At 36.6% G+C, this 26,049-nt stretch overlaps 1 protein-coding gene across 1 annotated transcript in view; it reads left to right on the forward strand.

Annotated features, from left to right (window-relative positions):
• Positions 1-356: 356 nt before the first annotated feature.
• Positions 357-26,049, forward strand: part of elapor2b (endosome-lysosome associated apoptosis and autophagy regulator family member 2b) — a 51,545-nt gene continuing 25,852 nt past the window's right edge. Inside the window, exons 1-5 of the mRNA XM_088922882.1 lie at positions 357-673; positions 16,240-16,360; positions 20,038-20,227; positions 20,679-20,826; positions 25,550-25,636. Coding sequence (XP_088779008.1) covers positions 524-673; positions 16,240-16,360; positions 20,038-20,227; positions 20,679-20,826; positions 25,550-25,636 — 696 coding nt within the window. The 5' untranslated portion in view covers positions 357-523. The remainder of the gene's footprint in view (positions 674-16,239; positions 16,361-20,037; positions 20,228-20,678; positions 20,827-25,549; positions 25,637-26,049) is intronic.

Below are 26,049 nucleotides of genomic sequence, written 5' to 3' on the forward strand. Positions count from 1 at the left end.
AAGACGTGCTCATTTTAATGTGGCGCATCTGTGTTAATCATTAGCAAAAGCATGCATATACTGCGAGCTGAATGTATTACTATGCTTCGTAATGTTTAATGCTTTGTAGTATAATGTTCATACATGTGTACTCTATATTTGTATACCGGAAAATAAAAAAAACACATTCAGTGATTAAATATTCAAATCTGTCATTTTAACCATAAACCTAACACTTTTAAGTAGAAGAAAGTCCACTTTATATATGTGTGTGTGTGGATTGATGTATACATCAGTTGTTTATTATATGCGGAATTAATTGCGAGTTGCGCTTCTCCTAGCCAAGCCCGGTGACGTCACAATCGGTGTGTCTATCTAAAGCCGGTGGATGTAATTCCAAGCGGAGGAACAGGGTTGAGTTGAGCAGTGGGGTTGGAGGAAGGAAGGTGCGTGTAAAACAGCCAGCACTGTAATCTGAAATAGACTCATATAAACATACGTTCTTGGTGCTCCTGTGGAAGGGCCTCAGTGGGTCATAAATGAAATGGAACTGAAGGGATATATGAAACGGCAGGTTTTTTTCTCAGCGTTTTATTTAACGCCTTGTTCCGTCCGGATTCCCTGCGCTCTCATCTGCACTCTGCTGCTCCATTGGGTAACTGTGGAAGCAAAGGACCTGCCTCAATGCACAGAGGTAAGCCTTTATAATACTGGGAATTGCAGCCTGTCAGCATTGTTTATTTTGATGCGTTAAATTGCTTCCAGTATTTTCTTTCTAAATTAAAAGCTTGCCCAGTGATGGTACCTTGAGACCCATAGGCGGTGTAAAGCATTGTTATATTAGTAGGAGGTTAGTCAAATACGAAAATGAAAATATTTTGTTACGTATATTTGAACGATTGATTTAATATCGCGATATAATTTATGGCCCGATTTTAAGGCTGTTACTCTTTCTGAGTGGCAGACACAAAGACAAGACCAGTAACCAGTAACCGAATCCTAATATTCATTCCATAAAATATTTTTTTTTCACAGAATTGAATGCAGTATAAAGACAATAGTAATTGCTGTAACAGAAATGTTTCTCTACATCAATTTGTTTCAAAACAGCGGGAGTGAAAAAGTTACATAGTAATTCTACGTAATGTGCATACTGATCGAGACAAGGCTTTGCTAGAACAGAGTGGCAGAGTATTTGCCACCCAGCATTCGGGTGTCAGGAATCCCGTAGGATTTTGTCCGTGGTGATTTTTGCTATAAACCATGATGGGGATAAAAAGAAGTAATATAATATAATGTAATATTATGAGATTCGGGAAGATTGCTCAATGTACAGCTCTCATATTATAGTGGCGTGATCCTGTGGGTTTTTCATTTTTCGTTTATGAACACTTTATGTTTATGAAAAGTTTGAATCATATCAGTCTTGAATCGAACATCTAGAGGAATGGTAATACGCTTTCTGTGTGTTGTTTTTCAAAACTTGTTTTGTATTATACCAACGTTAAAATATGTGAATTGTATTTTAGAAAATGGCTTTTGAAATACAGTATATATACAAATAAAAGTTTTTACTGGATAAAGGATATAATAAGAAAGAAATATGTCGATATTAAAAACTCTAAAATGACAAAAGAGAGACGCCTCCCGGATTTGGAAAATTCTCGGGTCATTCTGTTCCTTGAGGGTTGTTAGTGAATTTAACTGTATTCGTCAGCTGACGGTAACTGTCAAGTCGGCTGTCTACTGCCATTGTTCTCCTCCAGTAGAGTACTCCTTCTGGGTATGTAGTATTGGGAGCAACCCCGGCCCATTGTAGGTGTTGCTATGGCACACAGTGACAAATCCATCCCTGTGGATGTTTAGTCCAAGCCTGTAGGAGCTCTGATGTAGAAGACTCCCTGCAATAAAGAGTAAACCTCTTTAATTGTATCCTCTGAATATGTTTGTTATCATAGGTACTTATTATAAAGTCCATGTTTATGTTTTTTTTCACGCTGCTAAACAGGTACAATATGCATCTGGTCTAACAAGTAATTAACAGGAAATGAAGAACACCCGGCGTTGTTATATTGTATAGCACAAACCCAGAAACTATCAAAAATGAAAGACCAGTCATAACTGTCATGGGAGTTTTTGCTGAGGTTGACTTTAAAGCTGTTCATCACTTCTTCTGTAATTTTGTTTTTCATGTTAGATTGGTTAGGATGTTTTTTTTGTAAAGAAATATTGAACATTATTTTTTCAGGTTAGACGGCAGAAATAAAATAAAGTTTGTCTTTAGTGCTTCGAAACATTTGTACCTTCAAACCAGACAAAGAAAGAAAATACACAGTTTTCTCTTTGTTAGGTGCCTTATGTCTTTTAAAGTCATCGTTGGTTTAATTTTCTTCTAGGATCTGTTTTATTCTACTGTATAATATATGACATTTTTATCAGATTGATTGTCATTGGAAGTCCTAATAAACCTATTGTCTACTGAGCACAGTTTTGTCTTTTGTATGCTTCTACTTAAAGATGGAACGGCTGGATTAATTGCTGAAACAAATGCCTTGCCATTTTCTCACATTGTTAAATTGATGTGAAGGATTAAACATGATAAAGTTGAAGTTTTCCACCAATGCACGGGGGAAACATGCAGCGAGCTTATGAAATGGTATTTCAACCTTCTTGCTGGTTTTCTTTTCTCGTTATTAAGAGATGGTGTGATCTGATAAGGGCAGTATTTGTACACAGATGTTCATGCACAAAAAAATCTTGAATTTCTTTGTGCAAACATTCACTCCTTTCTTCCCTGTTATTATTGTTTGTATTAAGGAAAGGTTTGAGCATGGTGGGTAGGAAAGCAGAAAGGGCACACCTGTTTGTCAAGGAGCGGACTACCTTCTCTTTCATTCCTAATGGCATGTAGAACAGTATTTGTGATATGAGAAAGCTGTTTCATTGTACCTGATTCTTAAAGATAGTGCTGTTTACCCACTGTCTTGCTAAGAATTCTTGGATTGTTCAGAATATCCCACAGCTACAAAACTGTAAAATGCTTTAGTCTGAGAGCTGATACTATTTGAAACTAAAAAAGTTGGTTTTTTAAGCACTTTATTCCAGCGCAAACATGCCTACAATTTCATTTCGATTCTGAATTCGGCATAAACACATTTGAATGAATCCTGTTAAAAACTGTATTTTAAACCTGCGACTATCTGTCCTTTGATGTCCCCATTTGATGAAATTGCCGGCTTGTGATAAACTTTGATCCTAGCCACAATCTAAAAGGTTCTAGAAATTGCACATGTCTTCCAAATCATTCAATGGCAAGCTGTCCTCTTCATTTGCATTGTGGACCCACAATGGAGGACTCTTACTGGTAGCACTTGTGTCTCACAGGTGATTACTGTAAAAAAAAATGTGATCTCTTGCCCATCTTCATGCCAAATGGAGAACTTGACCATTTTTCCATTTGTCCCACTCGGGAAACCCTATATGGAAAATGTTAGGAAATCAAGATTAAAAATAAAGTTTTCAATCTCATTAATTCACTTTCTTTAATGTCTATGTTTTACTCCATGCATTTATAGTATTTTGCATTGCTGTTTATGTGAAAGTTTAGGGTTATTCTATAGTTTTAAGCTCCCTGTTGTAAGGTTATTTGCTGTGAAAACCATGTTTTCCCAGCTGAAAAAGTGGGTGTTCCAATGGGTGTTATGCTGTAGCTGACAGCTGTCTATTGTCATTGCCAAAAGAAGGAAGATCATTAGAAACTTTGCATGAATCAAACAGAAACAAATATTTATACATGTGGGTAAATTTGTATCTTGTATATCACCTATTCATGGTGATTGTAAAGTACCATTATTTGGTTTATAGCACAAGAATAATGTACAATTAAACTAATTAAGATTAACGTACAATCACAACAAATTGTAAAAGTCCCCTGGTACTTTAGCCACATGAGTAAAAGATGAAACTAGAATTATACTTACCAAGTTTGGAGTTCAAATATTAATTATACAGCAGGAATTAGTGTTATGGGCCACAATATCAACCATCAAAAAAAGAAGTGGTGGCCAATGAACTGTCTTGATTTATGTAGGTACCCCATCTTCACACATACTCCTCCTAATGGTATGAGTGTTATAGGTATAACTGTCACAAAGCATTCTTTCAGGACCCTATGCAGACAACACGATCCAGGGGGAGTGAGGAAAACACAGGGAAAAAGGCATGCAAGGGGGCTGGAAGGAAAACAGGGGGCGTGTCCATGGTGCGCTGGTGTTCGGGGGAGGTGTTGCCAAGGCAAACAGTCCAAGGGAATCCAAGGCAAATCCGAGAGGGTAGCAAATGTCCAAGACTGGGTAATTTATCCTGACAGACAAACAAAGTTAAAAACCGGAGCGGGGTTCGGCGGAGGGTTGGGGGGAATAAAAAGGGGGTAACGGGAGCAGACGCTCCCTGGTCCTGGACCCAGATGGTCAGGACACCGTTGACAAGGCCTATGCCATTGAGTTGCTCCTGGACTCGCAGGTAGGCAGGCTTCTGGGCATCCATCTACCGAAGCTGAGCCCAGATTGGCAGGAACGCCTGGCTTTTATAGGACAGGGGGAAGGAACCGGAACCAGGTGCAGGAGATCAGTTGAAAACAAGGAAGGGCTGGAACGTCCTTAAGAGGAGGGGTTTACAAGCATGACTATAACATTTGGATTTAATTGGCCAACTAGCTTTTGTATCAGAGGAGCTTGTGTTTTGGAGCTGGTTTTATCAAACAACCTGTTATAAGTATCTAAAATATTGCTGCAAGCTATATTTTAACCTGCAAGTAGGTTAGGTGTAGTGAAACTTGCAATGGTAGTATGAATGTTGCAAACAAAATGGTGGTCAGACGGCCATTGTGGTCAGTTTGTGGTTAATTGTCCAAACTGTCCTGAAATAAAGAGCAGTTTGCAAAAGAGTCTGCATTTTGCCTAGCAGTTGGTATGAGCTGGAAATTGATCACTATAACAAGTGAGATGCAAATAAGAAGCAGATTTGTTAATTAAATCTACCATGTTTTCATTCAGTTGGTGTAGTGGTTGCCAATATGCAGCTTGAGGTGTAAGAACCAAATGGCAGCTTCATGTTCATCTTGATACTGTATATGCTGGATTGACAGCGTGCCAGGTATTTGCTAAACTATATTAGTGTTTGGAGTTAATTATAGGAAGAGGAATATATTGCCATATGTATGTGTACTGTACATTAGAATTCTTATTTGCGATGGTCTTTTGACATGGTACAAAAGACAACACCACACAATGTAGACAGTACAATACAAAACAGTACATAATAAATTGTAACAAGCCGAACAAATAATATCTGGTAGTGAAACAAAAATGGTAATCCAAGTCAAAGGTGTATAGTACAGCGGTGCATTGAGCTCCGAGGCATTGCACAATTGTTTAAAGTAAGTTTTAAACAGCAGAAAGTAGTGTTGTGGCTCATTGAAAGCTGAACAAATAAATGGTGGTTTGGTGGCCATCTTAGTTTACTTAGAAACCCTTTTTAACTTGTAATTATTCTATTTGTCATACAAATAAAGTTTGGGTTTTAGCAGTTTGGTTGATAATGTTTCTTCATGCTGTTACAATCTATTGCAGATGTAAAAATATCATATAGTAAAGTTTATATAGAAGCTTCTGGGAAAAACTGGCCATGGTGCGAGTGTGTGCGTGTTTGTGTTTGTGTCTGTGTGTGCCCTTTGAGAGAAGCATCCCGTGCAGTATGGATCCCGCCTTGCACCTGTTGCTTGACGTATTGGTTGGGATAAACCTATGTGGATGCTTGGATAGGCTCCAGTTTCCCAGTGATCCTATATTGGATAAGGTGGGCAGAATATGGATGGATCGATTTTACAAAGCTTTGATTGTTGAATCTGGCCATTTTAGATTTAATCTGCATAACGCGCTAACAAAGTTTGACTTAGAACATGAATTTTCTTATAAATTTAAAGATTGTCCCAGTCCCAATATACTGTACCTGTGTATTATGAAGTTCTAAGATTACTTAATCTCTGTGCATCTTTTATTTTTCAATCACTAATGTGTTGAACAGTTTGAATTAATTTAATGTAAAAATGTGGACATGTAAACTAGTAGTTTCTTAAGTTCCCTCACTTATATTTTTATTCTTGATTTGAGAAAATAAGCTACAGTAGGTATTTCTCTGCACAGTTTACCTTTATGGTTTGTAATTCAACTCCCTAGTGATCCTTTGGATCCCCGAGTTACTACAAAGTCTGCTCTTTCTGGCACAGTGTTGAGTGAAAAGCTTTATATATGTTTTATTATTTAGAAACTGTGAGTGGCACAATAACTTAAGATTGATTTAAATCAGATAGAAGTAGTGTTCTTATTATTTGTAGGAGATGATACTTTCTTCTGGTATAGACCATTATATTAAATCTTCAAAAAAAAGTTTATATTTGTGATTCAAAAAAGTTATTAGTGCAGGTATTTACTATATGTACAGTTACTATACTGTATATACTCACCCCTTTGTAATTTTTCATATTCTGTCACCATATGGAATCATAATGTATTTCATTGAGATTTTTGGCCATTGATCGACACAAAACGCTCTATAATGTCAAAGTGAAAACAAAATTCCACAGATCCCCCTCAATTTAATTATAAATATATACCAGAAAATAACTGATTGAAGTATTCTTCCCCTGCCACTGCATTTATGGGTAGCACATTGGTTAGCATTGCAGCACTGGGGCTCTCTGTTTATGCAAGACTCCAGAAATGGCTCAAATCATTAAGCTTGTCCGGGCAAGATAGACCTTCTTTTTCAGTAACTTAAATCCTTGATTTAAGGATTCAAATTATTATAACCAGGAATCAGTTGTCAGTATTATTGTACTTATAGGTTATACCAGTATTATACAGTATAGTGGGATTTCTTTTTTTACTGCATTGGAAGCTGATGTCTGAATACCACAATTCTAGAATTAATTTAACAATGTACATTTCACATTCAATGACAATTTCTCCATTCTAGAGTTTTCATGCACAGTTTGTTTTAGAAAAATTCACTCTAGACTTTCCCTATTCAGTACCGTGTTTGCATGATTTTTTGTTGTTGTGCTTCACTTGCTGCTGTTTGAACGTTTGAACTACCATAACTCTATGGAGCTGAAGGCAAAAGAGTGCTTCCTCCGTCTCCACCAAGATCTCAGCTGACAACCAGTCATTGGAGCTGTACTTCATTCTTTTCAAAAAGTTATGTACACTTCAGTTACAACAGGGCAAGAAGGTAGCAGAGCACAAAAAACGAACAAGGAATTGGGCTCAAATTTGGTTAACACTTTAGTTTATTACTTCTTTTAAAATTTAAAATTTTTAAAATTCTTGTTGCCATCCATAGTGCACATATTTAAGTGAAGTGCTGGGCACGTAATGCTGCAAATACTGGTTTTCCCTTTATCCAGTCCCTTTGCCTTTCCCTCTTTGTCTGAGCTTGGAGCTTTGGGTCACATTCAGTGAAAGAGCACAGCAAGGACTGGCTAGGGTAATCCCCTTAATGGTAGGACTCATCCTACATTCTAGACATTGGCTTCACCAGATAAACAATTTAAAGCTCCACTTGTTCAGTTGTTCAGTGTGTTACTTAGGTTTATAGCGTGTGACAGCCATTTTGAATGACTGGAAATACTTGCCTTTTATTAAGAATAAATGTTAATATTTTTACATAGCAGATGTGTGACCTGCACTGCCCTTTTAAACATTCTGGTTTGCTGTAAGGCAGGGATGATGTGGGATAGTTATTAAGTGATTTATTAATCTTTATCCTCCTGTCTTTGTGTACACTGTTTGGGGGTTTTGTGATTCTGTTGATTAAAACACTTGTCATGCTAAACCGGATTGACACAGCTAGTGTTGTCAAGATGATAATCCAGTTCTTACATATACATGCCTAACATTTTTGCCTGTTCGGAGTTGGAACACTACAAATTTTACATTTTAAAGTGACGTTTTGAGTTATGCATCTTAAGATTTTTCTGACTTTAGTTACAGTAAGTGGCCATTCTATATTTAGACCTTTTTATGTTTTTAGAGCTTTAGCATTTTTAATTCTTATAAGAGTCAGTAATTTCAAATCCCTATTTTGATAATGTCCCCTGCTTTATTTTTAATTTTATTTCACACTACTAGCAAAAATTCCATGGAAAGCTGAAATCATTTCAAAACCTAACCATTTGAGTTTTATTGTACATAGTAATAAACTTTATTTTTTATATAAGAAAAATTTTGCACACTATTTACTGACTGGGAAAGACTTGACCTTAAACATGCCTTTTCTTTGTGTAAAGCTCATAAAGACAACCAACTCAACTTGGTGTTTTCTTTTTAGAGCATTTTATGAGTCAGACTTCCCTGAGCTGTGTAATATTGTTATTTCCTCTTTACACATGGTTGTCTTTTCATACATACTGGCTCGTCACTCTGTATTTCTTATTGATTCGACAATGTGAGGTAAGCTGTTGCTGTTGCTCACACCCTCTGTACAGAAAATAGCACGCCTTTGTTGTTTCATTCTCTCTACAATCATTTGTCCTTTTTTAGAGAAAAGTAAGTTGTTGACCAATGTTGGTTAAATGTCATTACCTGGGGAAGTCCATTTTAAAAATGCTGAACAAGTTCTCAATGTTTTATTGAAGATGCAGGCTAGGTAGCAGATGTCTTGTTTTGTATTACATTATGTTGTGTTTGGTGTTGCAGATGTCCTTTAATATGCTAGTTTATTTGATATTTAGACATCAGACCTAACCAAGTGTACAGTGAAGGAATCATACCAACAGATTATATCCTCAATGAATTCTTCTTTATTCCACCTTCAGGACTTTGAGCTGCTTCCTGTCATTGTTTTGAGCTGATTGATAGCTTAATGTTTATATTGCCAGGCCCTTTTTCAGAGAATGTTTGAAGTATTGTAGTTCAGGAATTCCATTTTTGTTGTTGTTTTTAATTGGTGGCATTCCAAATTGAATATGTGGTCTAGATGCAATATCGGAGAACAATGTTTATTTAAATGAATGATTTCTAACTAATTTTATACGTGTCAGTAGTACAGTGCATGGAGTATCCTGGAGTTGGTCTGATTGAAAATGCACTTTTTTTTTTTACAGTTTTGTGTTCATACATGTTGTAAAATTTGATAAGCTCCATAGAAAGGGAAACATGCATTTTATGTAGACTTTCTTGTCAGCATTTGTACTGTTCATACTTGTTAAAGGGTCAGGAATTACAGTTCTCTAAAGGCTTTGTGTTTGTCAGTTTTCTTTTCTGCATATAGTATTTAGAATGTCACAGTTTACTAAACCTTAATACTATTTCTCTTTTCTATTTGACTATTTCTATAATGTGTAGCAGAAGCTGTGCTTTATCTTGCACGTTTAAAAAAAGTGGACACTAGACAGATCTCATATTCATGAAATCAGCTCACCCAGCAGATTAGCTTCAGGGCTTACATGTACTTTTTCATTTAAATCTTGTGCATGGGACAGCCTCTCTTTTCACTACACTGTAAGATATTCCTGCACACCGTAGAGCACATGACACTGCCAATGCAATGCAACACATTAGATTGTAACAGGACACATACTGTACATCACAGTCTTTAATGTGCCTCTCATCATTTCTGTTAATAAACATTTACAGTAACTTTGCTTCACGATTAATTTGTAAATTGGAATGCCATCATTTGAACAAACATCTTTTTCATGATTTGTGTTCACAATTCCTAGTATTTTGCTTACTTTATTTAGGCAATGTTTAATGCGAGATCTGCTGAAGATCTGCTCTCATTCTATTCTATTACTAGTTCTCCAGGACTAGACTGCAGTATTATCTGTTTCCTCCATAACTTCCAGTTTCCTTCCTTGTTGGTGACCCTCATCAAATCTGAATTTAGGATAAAATGTCACTCTTTACTTTCAAAGGACACATAAGTGTTGATGAGCAATTCTCTCTAGATATACAATAAAAAGAAGTGGTTAAAGAGTACTTGTAAGGTAATAGCAGAAAATCTACAGTTTTCTTGTTTTTAGAGTAGTTTACATTGAATAAAACCAGAATTAAGGGTTTTAGGTGTGGCCCAGACATCCTAGGAAATTTGTCATTCATTTATGTGAACTCGCTTGTGAGATTAAGCTGTGGAACATGGAAAAACATGTACAGTAGATAGGTTTTCTCCCTACACTGCACTTAGAAAAGTGGCAGAAAAATGGCTCGGAAATGTATGTACTTAAATGATATGCCTGAAAATATTCCTATTTTTACAAAGGAATTTGAATACAATAGTGTGGGTAAGCGTAATACTTTGCAGTGCGAAGAATGATTTGTACAAAAACAAAGGGCTGCAGCAGATAATTTTTAATGTTTTTCTTTCTTGCTTCCCAAATTTTTAAATTAGGGAAATCCAACATCTGCAGTCCTTTTAAGCTGAATGAACCATGATGGTATCCCATCCTTTTAAATTTAAATTCTGTATACAAACTAGACCTACTGTATGCATTTTGTGGTCATATCATATTTTGATCTAAAAAAAACCCTTTTGGATAAAGGCTTTAGAAAATGACACAAGCATTTATGGGTAAAATTGAAATTGTAAGCTTGAAAAGGTATGCCTTTCTTTTTGCACTTTGTTCAACAGTTAATCATAGAGAAATGGTATTTCAAATGCTAGCTCATCTGTACAGTTTCTTTAAACAGCATTAAATACCCGTAAAAGAGTATTTGTATGCTTTTTAATGCCTTTTTTTCTTCCTCAGCTTAGAATTAATAATGGTTAGGGTCAAACTATTTTTTACAAATGTGAAAAGCTAGGAGGGAATTAACTCTCAAAGGGTTGCGTTTGACCTCAAGTATTTTCTTATTGTGTAACCTTCCTTTGCCAACATTTCATTTAATAGAGCTCTTCCAATAATATTGTATGTGCTTGCCAGTAAATGCATGAGACAAGAAGATATAACATAATGCTGAAAATTAGTTTAAAGTTCAAAGGAAGCAACGGTGGTGGGACAGTGGTTAGTACTGCTGCTTTGCCATTCTGGGACCTTGGGGTCAGTTCTGGACCTGGGGTGCTATCTGCGTGGAGTTTGTTTTGGTCTCCCATGTTCTTGAGGTTTTCCTCCCACAGTCCAACGACGCATTGGAGGTAAATTAGCCTTAGGGGTTTGAGTGCGTGCGTGTTTGCCCTGCGATGAACTGGCTTCCTATTCAGGGAATGGCTTGCCAAGATAGGCTCCAGCTCCCCCCATGACCCTGTTTTGGCAGAAGCGATTAGAAAGTGGATGGATAGCTCCAACCAGTTGACAGCAACATCATCCTTATCCTCAGTATTTGTGGTGTAGTATTTGATTTAAAAAGAACCAACTTTCATAAATAGTAAAAACTATTAGCCCAGAAGATGTGTCAAAAAATAAGTGGCTTGATTCCTCGTCGGACCTGGGGGCGAGCTATTCCCAATATGCTGAATCTGTGTTGAGGGCTGTGCAAATGATTTTGGCTGACTAGCTTCTCTCAGTTTCTCATGGCAGTGAAACAATTATGCATGATGGAGTGGAACTAACTGTGAATAAGATACTGTAAGTCATTGGAGTAGAAAGCATCAATTGTGCCCTGGGTTTCATGGTTTGTTTTTTTAGTTATGATGTTATTAGTCAGTGGGTGCCTTAGTAAAAAAAAAGTTCTTAAACATAAAACTTTATACATCAAAAGCATTGCAAATTACACATTATAATAGTTCCCAGGGACTTTTTAAAAAAAAAACATTTATTAAATATTAAAGTTTTGTGGATGAATTGAATGTTTTTCTGCTAAAATTATTTAACAGTTTTGATGGGAATACAAATGAAAAAAGAGGTTAAATAAGTCATATTTTTAATGGAACTTAACTTCCTGCTTCTCATTACAAAAGTAATGGTTTAGAACTGTTAAGCAGTATTGGTAAAAAAAAGTTTATAGACTTAAAGTTAAAAATTAACTTTATTCTGGTCACAGTGTATTGAGTACAGCCAATTTAGTGACTGTGTATTGTCCGTGGAAACAGATTGTTGTTAAGATAATTTTAGCAGCCGTCATTATAAAGTGATATAATTGGTGAAATTTCACATGGATAAATTTATGTGAATTGAGCTTTTCCTTGGGCTTCAGGAGCCTCAATAAACATTTATTTTTCTTCCATCAAAGACAAGATGTACTGTAGCTAAAACTGTATTTAACTGCAAACCACTGGTTTGTTTAGATCTATAAAGTGGTACTTGTGTACTGCAAGACCTGAAGGAGTGCTAATGATTGGAAGATTAAATTGTGGGTGTTCTCCACCACATGCTGGTATTGACCTGTACAACCCACAAGACTTGGTTTTCCACTCTGGAAGTCTAGTTACCCAGGTTGTACTTGTTTGGATCATATTAAAATATCATGCCTGTGTTATTCCTGGGTAAGCCAGAGGTCATCAGAAACTGGGCACATTTTCATGAGTACTTAAGTTCTAGCTGGTGCTGTTTGGACGTGTTCAGGCCAGGAGTCTCAACCTTCTCCCTCCAATTAACGGATATTAATTCTGTCAAGTCTAGGATATGTAAACCTCGATCTGCCACTGATCTGGTGCTCTGTAATTGAGCTGCCCTCCCTACTGGGTAATAGCTGGTGTCTCAGAAGGATATTCAACCTGATGTCCTGCCCAAAAGATTTCCTGTCTGTCCTGAACCTGCTCTGCCTGTCTGTAGCCTGTTGTTTTAAGGGATGACCGGACCAATGGCATCTACAATTGTAGCCCATAATCCCACAAGACAACGCAGGTACTCAGCCTGGATCAGCCTTGACGCTGCATCCCCAGGTTTGCAGCCCCTCTGCAGCCACTCTTTCATCGGCCTTTGCCTCTCATTCTGCTTTGCCAGTCCCTGTCGGTCCATGTCAGTGTACAAGCTTTCTCTGGGTTCTGCTCTTGGATTCCTCAGCCTGTTGGCCAAATGCAGCTTTTGGTTCACCTTAGCACTGCTGGCTAACACTCTACTTCTTTAATTATCTCTTGATGGGTTGCTAGTGTATTTCCTTTCTTCATGGTACAGGCGTTTTAAGCAGATGTTGATTTATTTTTTAGGGGGTTTTCTAAAGCGTAAATTATGGCTGCGGTTTATTTTACACTGTAGACCAGGAGAGAATCAATGTCCACCTGTTTTATTATTTTGTAGTCATCTGTATTGAATATTATTTAATGTTAAAACTGTTGCGCATTGGATCTAAAATATTTACTTAAAGACTGGTGAAAAAATAAACATCTGTATACCATCATTATAAAGGTGAATTGCAGAAGGACTTTCAATCTCCGATTTTGGATGGAATAGTGTTCTGTGATAAATCTTATACAGTACAGCTGGTATATGAACAGCTATGCTTGCCAGATCCATATTTAAATTGCACATGTAAAGCTATCCTCAATTTAGTCTAGATGGCTTAAGGCTTAACCATTAGATATAGTTTTGTGTAAAGTTGATTTATAACAAGTAATTTACTGTACTTTGTTGTGTACCATATGAACGTCAGACGTTGGTAAAAATCTGTCACTATGTGTTGAACATCTATAAAATCATTTCACAAAAGGATATTGGTTACCTGCATTTTCAGGGTTTTTCTTTCACAACATTTTCTTGTAATACTTTGCATACCAGATTCGGTATCTCTTGTGAATCCTTACTGTATGTCTAAATCGAGTATTTACTTTTTTTCTGCATCATTGGTGTGTTCACTTTTCTAGTAACTTAAGTAGCTTCAGACTCGGCATGTCTACAAAGATCCAACAGGAAGGAATCTGAAATGATAGAAGCTAAATATAGTAAGTGAAAATGTTAGTGCAGTTTTGTTCTCTGTACTGATGAAAGCAGATATTTCCATTTTTTGATTAGTTATTTTAATACATTCACTGCTGTTTGATTCTTCTGAGTCCATTAACAATAAATATTTTTTTATATTAAGAATGAGTATGTTCTTAACACAGTAAAAGTACCTTTATGTTGCTTTGCAAAATATATATTTTAAGGATGAAAACAATCTCCTTCTCACCTACCATTTACAATTTTAATGTAAGTTAACAGATGTGAAAAACCTAATTCATGTTGCCAAATGGAATGTGTAGCAGGAGAGATAAAAAAGTACAGCTTTTCAGAAGACTAATTTAACCGCCTGATCAGTCTTGGGGATGTAGCCTGCACAGATATTGCTAATGATTGTAATAAGCCATTAGCCACGATTTTTGTCCTGAGAATACTAATTGTATTGACACTTAAACCTGTGTATTGGCTGTGCTAGCACAGCTTTCCTCCAAAGTGATAGTAGCAAGCATCCTTCTCAATAAAGCTGAGCATTTTATTTTAGGGATCTTGTGTATTTTTTAAATGATTTTGGAAAATATTATGTATATTCCCCTTGGAATAATTTTAAGTAGTATTCCTAATTTAAGTATAGGTGTTGAAATAACTGATTAAGAAAAAAAATAGACCCCGATATTCAAATTTGGGGTCACAAAAATAATCTTACAAGGAGATACAGTATAGAATAGGAGACCATTATCAAACTTTAACTGTTACTTAAAGGTTTACTTACTAAAAATGCCTTAGTGATCATAATGTCATAATGCCAATACAGTCTTGTCATGTAAATGAGACATTTCAATATTTATCAAACTCCTGAATTGTTGGCTAAATTTCTGACATTCTCAATATTAAAAAATATTGCTATGTTTTAAAACAAACTCTAAAAATGTAAATCTCTGAAAGCCAATAGGGTTTTTGAAAAATCATTTGCATAAAATGATCAAATTTGCATAAAGGCTACAGGACATGAATGCAAATGATTGCAATTATTGATATGTTCTTTGTATTGGTTATGTAAATTAAGATGGGAATAACAATCACATGCAGTAACTACTTTAGACAGATGTACTGGTGAGTTTATGTAGCATCCTTTTATCATGTAAAATGAACTGAAAATAAACCAGCTGACAGGATAAATTTCAAACTTTTGAAATGTGCAAACATTTGAATAAATAATGGAAACATGATATTTAAGAAATGTAGCTACAGTAAATTGTTGTCAAATTTCATTTTGTTCTAATTTGGAGGTGTTTCATGTGGTAAAGGATCATTTAAGCACACTTTAGAGAAGACTGTTAAGGTTTGGAGCAACAATAAATGCAGTCTTTACAAATAGTTCATTATGTTTAGGTATTATATTGAGTATTTAACAGAAGGTGTGCCTGATGATATTTTGTGACTAATCTACAGTAAGTACTAATTCTCAAATTTCAGGCAGTAGCTTTTCTAGGTAATGTATGGATTACAAATTGCTTAATGGACAGGAAACTTAGGGTGCCAATAAGATCTGTATACTTGTATAGTTAGCAGCTAATTGAAATTTGAATGTTACCAACCTCAGAGGACAAGCACCTTAAGAAACTTTAAAACAAATTAAAACAAGTTAGACCTAATTTAGCACTGAGGAAATACATGATTGGCCAAGAGATCTTTCAGTTATGATGTTTCAACAGTTTTTCTTTGGGGCTGGGAAACTGGGTTGCAACTGTTCCTCAGTTGACAGTTCCACATTTTCTTTTCAGGTTGAAAAGTGGGAAACAATCAGTCTGAAACTTGATGCTAAATGTGTGGGGGACATGTCCCTTTCCTTGCCTCTTTAGTCTCAGTGCAGGAGTGCAGCTTCCTGTCCTGTTCAGTGACTCAAAGCAAAGGAGGAGTAACTTGAGCTTTAATGCCTGGAAACAGGGCTGACCGCATCAACACTTCTGTTTCTTATGGAGAAGCACCGTTGCCTTTCTTGTGGCCAGTGGTTTAATACTTCATCCCAGGGGGAATAAGGGCTGTGTTACACCCAGAGTATTTAATTAAACATTTAACCTAATTATTTTCTTAGCCACATATGGAATTTTTTCTTTAGGTCTTAATCAGTTCAAGATGAGTCAAATAAGATTTGGTTCTAGAACAACTAGAACCTGGAAAAAACAACTGTGCTGGCCTTCCAGACAACAAACATGTACATAATTGCTACGATATCCTTAAACCAATGCACTTTTAGACTTTTAAGTGTATTGAAAGAAATCTGTCAAGCAAAAGGTGGTGTGAATGAAACTTGGAGCCTCATGCATGTATTTCATGGTAATCACCAGTGTACTGGAACTTGAGTGTCTTTCTCTGGTTTGTTTTTGCAGCGGGATTACTATTTCGAGTACACAGAATGTGACAGCACAGGGTCTCGATGGCGGGTGGCCATACCCAACAAGGAGGGAAGCTGTACAGGATTACCTGATCCTGTTAGTGGCACAGAATGCAGTAAGTTTCATTTTCTTATGTTGACTTAAGATTAACAAAAGTCTATTTTATTTTGTTTGTTTTGCTTGGATGTACGGCACTTGGAGAATTGAAGTCAATGCTAATTCACTACAGAAAATAAACCTTTTAAGTCATTTTCTCTGAATGCAAAACTTTAATAATTTAACTAATAGATAGCATGAATTCAGATGTTATATAAAGATTTACCCTTAATGGAAATATTATATACTCTGTACAGTGTGTGTTAATATAGTGGCCTTAAAGCACAAATGAAAATTGGAAGCAATAGTGTTTGTTCTTACTGACTCTCTGTCTTATGCTGTTTTGTTTTTTGAATAAGAATAATCCTTTTCCATAGGCAGTTTTAATTGATATTTGGATACAAAGGAGATGAACAAGGAAGCCAGTTGTAGGAAAGAACTGCACACTTTCACACAAACGCATGGCACCACTGTGTAGAAGGAGATAAGTACACAATGATAGGAAATGGCTTAAAGCTGAGCTCAATATGAATGTATTTTTCTAGCATTTTCAACTTTGTTTTAAGTCTTGAGTTTCAAGAGATATTTCAAGAGATTGGCTCAGTTTGGTTTAGACCATGACCTGCTTCATTTGTACTCTTTTTGAATTTAAGAATTCCACTTAATGTGTGCCATGTCTTTGGTAATATTATAATTATTATATCTGCCTGGTCTTCAGGTGGACTACTTAGTTCAAAGTTTCCCAGATTGAACTCTTAGTAGCATAAACTGCTTTGCTGATAGAAACCATTTAGACCTTGCAAATAATTTAATTCATACTTCAATTCAGCTGATCTGTAGGTCCTATGCATATAAAGACAGCAGCTTTTTGTATTTTGTTCTGGTGTGCTTATATTGGGCTTAGCTAAAAGACCATAAACAATAAAACCTTTTTGTGTTTCCATTTGAAAGTTATCTGAATGAAGTGCACCATAAAGAAAACAAAGGAGAAGATAAAAGTCTGGGACACGTTTTCTCGTCTGAATTGTATTGGAGACTAAGAAGAGTGGTTATCTGTAGAGGGCATATGTAAAATTTTCACAGTTGAACATATTCAACAGTAACATTCAATTGCAGTGCTTTTCTCTAGCACTAATAGCTTGAGAGAAATATCACTTCCAAAATGATCTTCCCCTTACAAATCTGCAGGTATTAAGAAATGTTGTTCTTTGCAGTTTAGTATACATTAGATATAGGTATGATTATGCTCACTGTTTGACCATGTACTTTATATAGGAATGTGTGTATTCATATACAGTGCCTTGCAAATGTATTTCGAATTTTGTACAGTTTTTATTTTTTTCATCATTTTTTTAAAAGCTTGCTGTCTTGATACTTTGGAATAGCAATTAATCTGTTGTGTATATACAACCTAATTAAAACAGAAAACCCCAAAAAAGCAAACATGATTGCATATTATGGAATCTGGTTTTCTTTTGTAAGTATTCTAACCCTTTGTTGTGGCAAACCTCAATAAATTTGCACAACATTACCTAAATGAGTTCTACAATTAGCTGAGTGGACTGTCTGTGTTCAGAATGGGTGACACAGTGGTGCAGTGATAAGTACTGCTGCCTTGCAGCACTAGAGTCCTGGGTTCAATTCTGGACCTGGGGTGCATTTGCATGGTCCAGTTTCTGTTCTCCTGTGTTTGCGTGGATTTCCTCTGGTTTCCTACACACAGTCTGCAGACATACAGACATACTAACAATACAGAACTGCTATAAGCATGTCTGTAAAAATACCCTGCAATGGACTGGTGTCCCTTCCAGGGTGTACACCACTTTGGCCCGTAGCTGGACAGATTAGGTTCTGGCTGTCTTGTGACCCCGTATGGGTTAGAGTGGCTTTTAGGAAAATAAATGGATGATTTCTGAATAAAAACCTCTGTGAGGTTCCTTTGTCAATTAGTCAAAGAATGAAGGAATTGACCATGATAACTAAGGACCTCTGAAAGCAAGTTAAGGGGTAAAGGTTCCATCACAGAGGGAAACATGGTATTACTTTCTTTGGCATTATTACGGATGGTTTAAATAAGTTTATATTTTGAAATGCAGGATCTCAAAACTCTTTCTCAAACAAGCTATTAGCAAACAAGCAAGATGAGTGGAATTGTATCCACTTTGAAGTATCTATTATAAGAAAACTTCATATTCCTGGTAAGAGATGTGGTGTGATTGTACAGCAGTCTCTTAAGTAGTTGATTATGCCCAGAGATTTGTCAGATGTTTTGCGTTTTCACTTCTGTTTTCTGAAACATTAGATTTAGAAACTGATTCATTTTTAAATATTATTTCTTTATGCATGCATTTATGGTTTAATTCAGGTCAACAGATGCTACTGAGGTCATACCAATATATTTTGTCAGCATGACCATTAGCAAGTTGGTGTTTTCTGTATAAAAGTTTATATTCTAATTTACTTGCATCCCGACAGTGTGAAGGTTTAGGGTTAAATTCTGTTTTCTGAATAGGCTTCATTCTGGTGTCTTGGGACATTGGGTGCTTTGCTGAAAAAGTGGAAAAAAATATAGGAACTTCAGGCATTAAGCTGCTGAATTAGTCTCTAGTTGAAAGTGGTTCTAATAATGTGTTCTGCACGTGTAAATCTGAGGGGCCTAGACTACACATCCCATGTAACCTGGAGTAGTTATCTCCTTATTTTCTTTGTCAAAACATATCTCAAGCAAGAGAAATCTACATATTTCAAAGCTAGTACTGCATCCTGAACAGAAAATGTATTAAGAAGATATTAAGACTTGAAGTAGAGTTAGAGAGGAATATAATAGCACTTGACATTGTATATCAAAAGTTACTAATGGGGAATTTTACTTGGCCTATGAACCTATGGTCTATTAGATCAACCATATTATATTCTGAAATTAACAAACACCTGAAAACTAGGTAATTGTTTCTCCCCTGGCAAAGTTTTATCCCTCATCTTGTGTTAGAGCTTTCATGGAAAAAACAGGAAAACCAAGAAAACTATTAAAATTATGGATGGTCTAAGGACATTGCTTTCACTCCAAAGGTGAATAGGCTGGGACTACTACATTTTTAATGTACCAGGGGGGTGGCACAGTGGCAGGAATGTATAGTTTTGTTGCCTGACAGTGCTGGGGCCCTGGTTCAATTCCTGGCATTCTGTCTCCCTGTGTTTTACCTACAGTAAGTAGGTAAGTCATACTAGTAGATTAATTGGTTTTGGGGAAAACTGGCCCTGGTGTGTGTGTATGTCTATGAGCCCTACGATAGACTGGCTTCCCATCCAGTATGCATCATGCCTTTCGCTCATTGCTTCTGGTGCGACCCTGTATTGGAAAAAGCGGTTTAGAAAATGGCTGGATGGTTCTGTATTATATCACAATCATTCATTAAGGAATATTTCAGCAAAAAACAAATCATCATGCGTTTCAATAGAACTGATCCTTGCAGGTTTGTGTCGGCATGCAAACATGTGCAGCCTGCAGACCACCTCTTTTATCTGACCTAGTTAGATAGTTAATGTTGCTTTTTTTCCCCCCACATTAAATTCTTCATATATATATATATTTACATATGGCAAGTAGTACTGGGACTTCTAAAAATGAATTTTAGAATTGCTTTAGCTTATCACCTATGCCTCACTTGAAATGTGAATGTTCTTCTTTGTTTTCAGCCTTTTCATGTGCAGCCGGAGAGTTTTTGGAAATGTCCTCGCAGCAGTGCACTCAGTGTGCTGCAGGAACCTACTCCTTGGGCAGTGGGATCCGCTTCGATGAGTGGGATGACATACCTGCTGGATTCACCAGTTTAGCTACGTACATGGACAGTGGCCCAGGGGGGGATGAGGCCTTGTCCTGTAACAAGTAGGTGTCTACATGACGACATCTTTCTAATGCGATAAAATATTGACCACCTACGTGGTCAAAATTGGACCACCGAAGTGCTACAGATTGTAAGTGCCTCTACTTGGAATGCAGAATGATAATTACAGCTTCTGTAAAGCAGGATAAATGCGTTGGGACAGTTTTTCTTATATGTATTTTTAGTGAAGAAAAGAGGAAATGCTTGTAAAAGGAGTAATTTGTTGTTTTTTTTAAATGCCTGCTTGTTATTGTGAAGTGACTGAGGTACTGTATGATTTTTCTTTACTCTGTTCTCCATTTAAAGTTTTCAAGGAAATCCAGGAAAATTTGAGAGTTGATTAGTTTAACTCCTGCACTATGTTACGGATCTTAAATCTTAATTACTAGTTCTAAATCCAGGTTTTGTGTCTGTCCTAGAATGTTTTCTCTGACGACTTGTATTTTCTTCAAGCTCAACCTGGGTTCCTCAAGGAAATTACTTGGAATCCAATCGAGATGAGTGCACTGTGTCCTTGATCTACGCAGTGCACCTTAAGAAGCAAGGTTCAGTGTCCTTTGAGTACCAATATGTGGACAACAACGTTTTCTTTGAGTTTTTTGTAAGTTTGCATTTGACTTATATGTTGAAAAAACTAAAGATCTTATTTTTAGACTTGAGATTTTTTTTTTTACTGCTTTGCTTGTCGAGCTTAGGCCTAGTTCTGCATAATTTGACGTGATAAAAGTGCTTCAGATTGTAAATGCCTCTACATGGAATGCAGAGTGACAATTTCTCACTGCAGCTGGCAGTATCCCTGAATTAATCCTCTGTTGTGCTTGGCTTTGTACAGTCCAATGGAGTATTTGACTTTATTTTAGGCCAACTCTTAAAATGAACCAAAGAGTACTTACCTAAAGTGCTATTTTAAATCTGTAGTCCCTGGGCAGGTCACAACCAACAAAATAAAAAAAATATGATAACCGGATATTACAAATGGTAAAGTGCACAAAATAATGATGTGTTATATTTATTAAATTATCAGAAGTTGCCAGAGTCACTTTAGAAAACAATCACTTAATAAGTTCAATGACATATAAGTCATTAATAGAAAGAAGATTTATTTGCTTTAGGCCATGATTTCACTTCATTTTTAAATGTTTTAAAATTAGATGTTTGTCTAATGTCTAACTATAGTAGATGGTATTGTATTCAGGAAGCAGGATGCTCTAACTGAAAATGCTGACTTTCCAAATTCAATGGTTCTATACTGCACCAATCACCTCTAATAGAGGCTCTTGTGTTTCTAAATTTGTCAGAGCAGAGTGATATAAAACATTCTGTTCTCATCGTGCTGTCTGGCACTGAGGCAGGTTACAGTTCCATCACTGGAGGAATCGATGTCGGAAGTCGTAACTGTATTGGTCCTCCAGCAGCCATGCAAGTTATACTGCGTGCATTTCAGCCTGATGACATGGTCTAATAGCATCTTTTTTCTGAGCAACTTTCCATTAGATTGATTTTTTTCAATAATGGAACAAAACAAGACCAGTCCTTGTTTCGTTCTTCTAACAAACTCCTGAATTAAATTCTCATAGTTACAAAAAGGATTTGACCACTTTTCACAGCCACTCTGTGTGCCTCCAGTGTTTCCATGCCATGCAGCATACCTGTGAGCAGTGGAGAACTCTTTGTAAATCACATACTTAAATTCTGTTCCTGGAGGACTTGGTCTCTTCTGATTTTTTTCCAGTCTGACAATTAACCTAATTATTTTCTAAATTAGACATGGTATACTTCTTACTCTTCCTTCACGGTTGATTACACAAGACAATCACCACATTAAAAGCAAAAATACCTACAGTATAAATAACCTCAGAGTCTAGTTAGGAGTAAATGCAGTTAATGAAATAATTGGACCAACTTTGTCACCAAGAACATGAGTACAACAAGAACCAGAAGACAGCAGGCACTCCGGGAAGCAAGTTTGAGACCCGTGATGGAAATTATTTTAACATCCCTTCAATTTTGAATTAAAATCTGGGCAAACACCTGGTTAAGGATTTTTAATGTAGACATGTACAGATGGATGCTTACATGCTTGAAGATGATGCTTTATGGAAAAACAGTTAGGTTTTTTTGACAATTTACATCAGAAAATTGTTTAGAAGATGTAATAGTTAAAAGCAAGAATTTAAACTATGGTTAAAATTGTTTAATTCCATTTCTAAGAATGTATTTAGAATACCGTGTACAGTATTGGTCACCAAAAAGCTTTGTCACTCTTCTCTGGACCAGTTCCAGAGCAACTAGATACCTTCCTAGGCTTGAAGGAATGCCCTCTGCTGACAGGCTGAACCTTTTTAGTCTTGAACACAGAAGATGACAAGGGGACCAGGTTCAATTATTCAAAGTCAAAGTCAACCCAGTGGACTTAAGAATTAACTGAGAACAGGAGATGCTATCCAGCCGTGTTATTGGAGCAGATATACTGGCTTTTTAAATATTTAGATTGGCTAACTCCTGGCTGGCACATGGGCTGAATCACATTCTCCTCTCTTATTTTCTTAAGGAACCTGATTATAAAATGGAAGCACATCCAGACCATCCATCCTTGAGCACTGGCATTGTACCAATGGTCCACAAAACTGCTGCCATTACTCATGTGCCAAAAAAGCCTAACATGGCTCTCGACAATCATAATTTTCGCACCATCTCCAACTTACCCTTTCTAGCAAAAATTCTCGAATGTGATGTCACATTTCAGTTACATAAGCACCTCATGACAAATAACCTTTTTAAACCCCTCCAATCTGGCTTCTGTTAACTTCACAGCATGGAAACTTCCCTGGTCAAAGTCACTTACGATCTTCTAAAAGCTTCTGATTCTGTTTCTCTTTCTATACTCATCCTTCTTGATCTCAGTGCTGCTTTTGACACTGTTGACCATGACATCCTACTTTCTCGTCTTGAGACTGTGTTTGGAGTTTCTGACAGTGTTCTCAAATGGTTCAAGTCTTACCTCACTGATCGCTGTCACTTTGTCTCTCTTAATGGGTACAAGTCTGAAATTGGTCTTGTTAAGTCTGGTGTTCCTCAGGGCTCAATACTGGGCCCCTTGCTCTTCAGCATTTACATGTTTACACTTGGTCAGCTTTTAAGATCACATGGCCTCAGGTTTCATTTCTACGCTGACAATACTCAAATATACATCCATACCAAACCTGACACTGATGTGGCTGTCTCTATTCTATGTAATTGCATCTCTGACATAAAAACTTGGATGACTCAAAATTTCCTTCTTCTTAACTGTGACAAGACTGAAGTCATGCTTATTGGCACCCCCCATCAACCTCGTAAAGCCAATCCGGTAACCATATCTGTAGATGATACTGTACTTGAGCTTCAGTCTAAATTGAAAAACCTTGGAGTGATATTCGATTCTGGATTAACATTTGGCCCACATGTTTTGACAATATGCTGCACATCTTTTTTTCACCTCAGAAATATCGCTCGACTACGTCCTATGCTATAACTAACTGGCTGAAAAGCTGATCAACACATTTGTGTTCTCTTGAATTGACTACTGTAATGCTCTACTCGCTGGGGTATCTCAATCTTCTTTGAACAAACTGCAGTATGTCCAAAATTCAGCCAGAATCCTGACCAGGTCTAGTGCAAGTGATCTTTTACTCCTATCCTGGAGTCCTTGCACTGGCTTCCTATCAAATTCCGTGTTAACTTTAAAATCCTTATGCTCACCTACTGTATAAGGCTCTGCATGGCTTGGCACCTCAATACCTGTCTGAACTATTATCACCCTACTCCCCACCTCGCAACCTTCACTCTTCAAATTCTGGTCTCCTTACTGTCCCCCAAGCCTGTCTACATTGTATGGGTGACAGGGCCTCCTGTTATGCCCACAAGCTCTGGAACTCTCTGCACAAGGATATCAGAGAGTCACCTTCTCTAAACTCATTCAAATCTAGACTCGAAACCTTCTTCTTTAGAAGAGCCTTTACTTTTCCATTCTTCAACTGTTCCATTCTTCACCCCTCTGCTTTTCTTAGTACCACCATCCTCAGTCTCCTCTGTATATTGTAATTGTTTTATCTTATGTATTCTTTTTATTTATTGTTGTTGACATTCTATGAAGCACTTTGAGAAGCCACCTTTAAAGGAACTATATAAAATAAAGTTTATTATTATATCCAGACACTCACAAAACCTGTTAAAGGGTGCCCACAGGTTTGCAACTTGATCTAATAGTTGTATTTTTTGCCTCCTCTTAAGCTTAAACCTTTTTTTTTCTCTAAAGTAACACGATGGGGAAATAAGAGCTGTCTAATTATTATACCATTAATACAACGTCAAAAGAAAATACACAAAAAGGTTATTTTCTTAAGTGAGGGGTTTTACTCACACGCATTTACTCAGTTTATTGTCCCAGATGAGAAGTTTGCATTGCAGGCAGGTATAAGACACACATTATCAATAAGAAACCTACATGCATAAGATGAGAAAAGCAAGTCAGCTTCAGGATCTCATGGACTGTATATGGTTTAGGGCAACATTCATGTCTGCACCTAGAATCACCATGAACAAAACCCAATAGCAGCTCTGAAAATGAAAATGGGGGGGGGGGGGGAAATGTTCTACTAATTTTAATTTTGTCCAGTGAAAGTTTTAATTGGCTTAGTAAATTAACCTGTAAGTATAATAGAAAATACAGAGACCTGGATTCAGTTCCAAACTCTGTGTGATGTTTCAAGTTTCTTGGGGTTGAAGACGTGCTGGTAAAGTTTTGTTGCCTGCATTGCCTCATGGCCCTGCTGCTGGTCATCCCTTCCAAGAGGACAGCAGGCATGTGTACCTGTACTATTCCAATATAGGCTTGGGCTTGTTGCCACCCCCACTGGGATAAGTGGATTACTGGTATTGGATAGATGGATATAAAAATATTCCCTGTAGGAACCATACATTTCTGCCATACATTTATGGTATATATCATAGCACTTACATAAACCCATGAAATATTTACTGCATGACAGTTACAAGTACAGGCAGATCTATAGTAAAACTGCATTGATCATAGTATTTAAACAGTAGGACCAACTGATGACATTGTACGTTCATTTGCTCTCGTCTTTCTCATAAAATGTCTAGTTTGTAATAAATGCCATGGTAGGTATGTATATGATGCACAAACATACATGCATCTTGATCATTTTTGCATATTTCTTTTTTTTTACATTTTTGTAAGAAGGACAATTTAAGATAGGCAACCTTAAAGGAAAAGGCAATAATGAAATAATGAGCTTTAATTTGATTTAATTGCCTCCTAGATTCAGAATGACCAGTGTCAGGAAATGGACACATCTGATCAAAAGTGGATCAAACTAACAAGCAATGGAGAATGGGGAACTCATACTGTGAGTGGTTTTCTTATAGATTTTTAACTGTTGGGATAAACTCAGTGTTATGCATATGGAGCAAAATGAGATAGGAGTTAATCTAGTTGAAAGTAGGTAATGTGAAAGTAAAGAAAACTTGGACAGAAACTAAATGCATGAAGTTTATGTGGAAACCTTAGCAAATATACAGTAACAAGAACTTGATCTTTATAGAGCCTGACAGGTGGTTGTTTTTTTTAATTAACTTCCATTTGATATTTCATATTCCTTCACGAAGAGGTTTTGTTTGATTATGTGAATCACAAATAAATGCTGTTCAAAGAATTGCTGGTCTTGTATGTTTCTCCTGAAGGGACCCTAAAATTTCCATTTTAAGTCTAATTGTTCCCTCTAGTGCTGCTCAAGTGTAAATGCATTGTGTGACATTTGTC

The sequence above is a fragment of the Atractosteus spatula genome, chromosome 8 (genome assembly GCF_055471065.1).
Source record: "Atractosteus spatula isolate fAtrSpa1 chromosome 8, fAtrSpa1.hap1, whole genome shotgun sequence".
Classification (NCBI taxonomy): Eukaryota; Metazoa; Chordata; class Actinopteri; order Semionotiformes; family Lepisosteidae; genus Atractosteus; species Atractosteus spatula.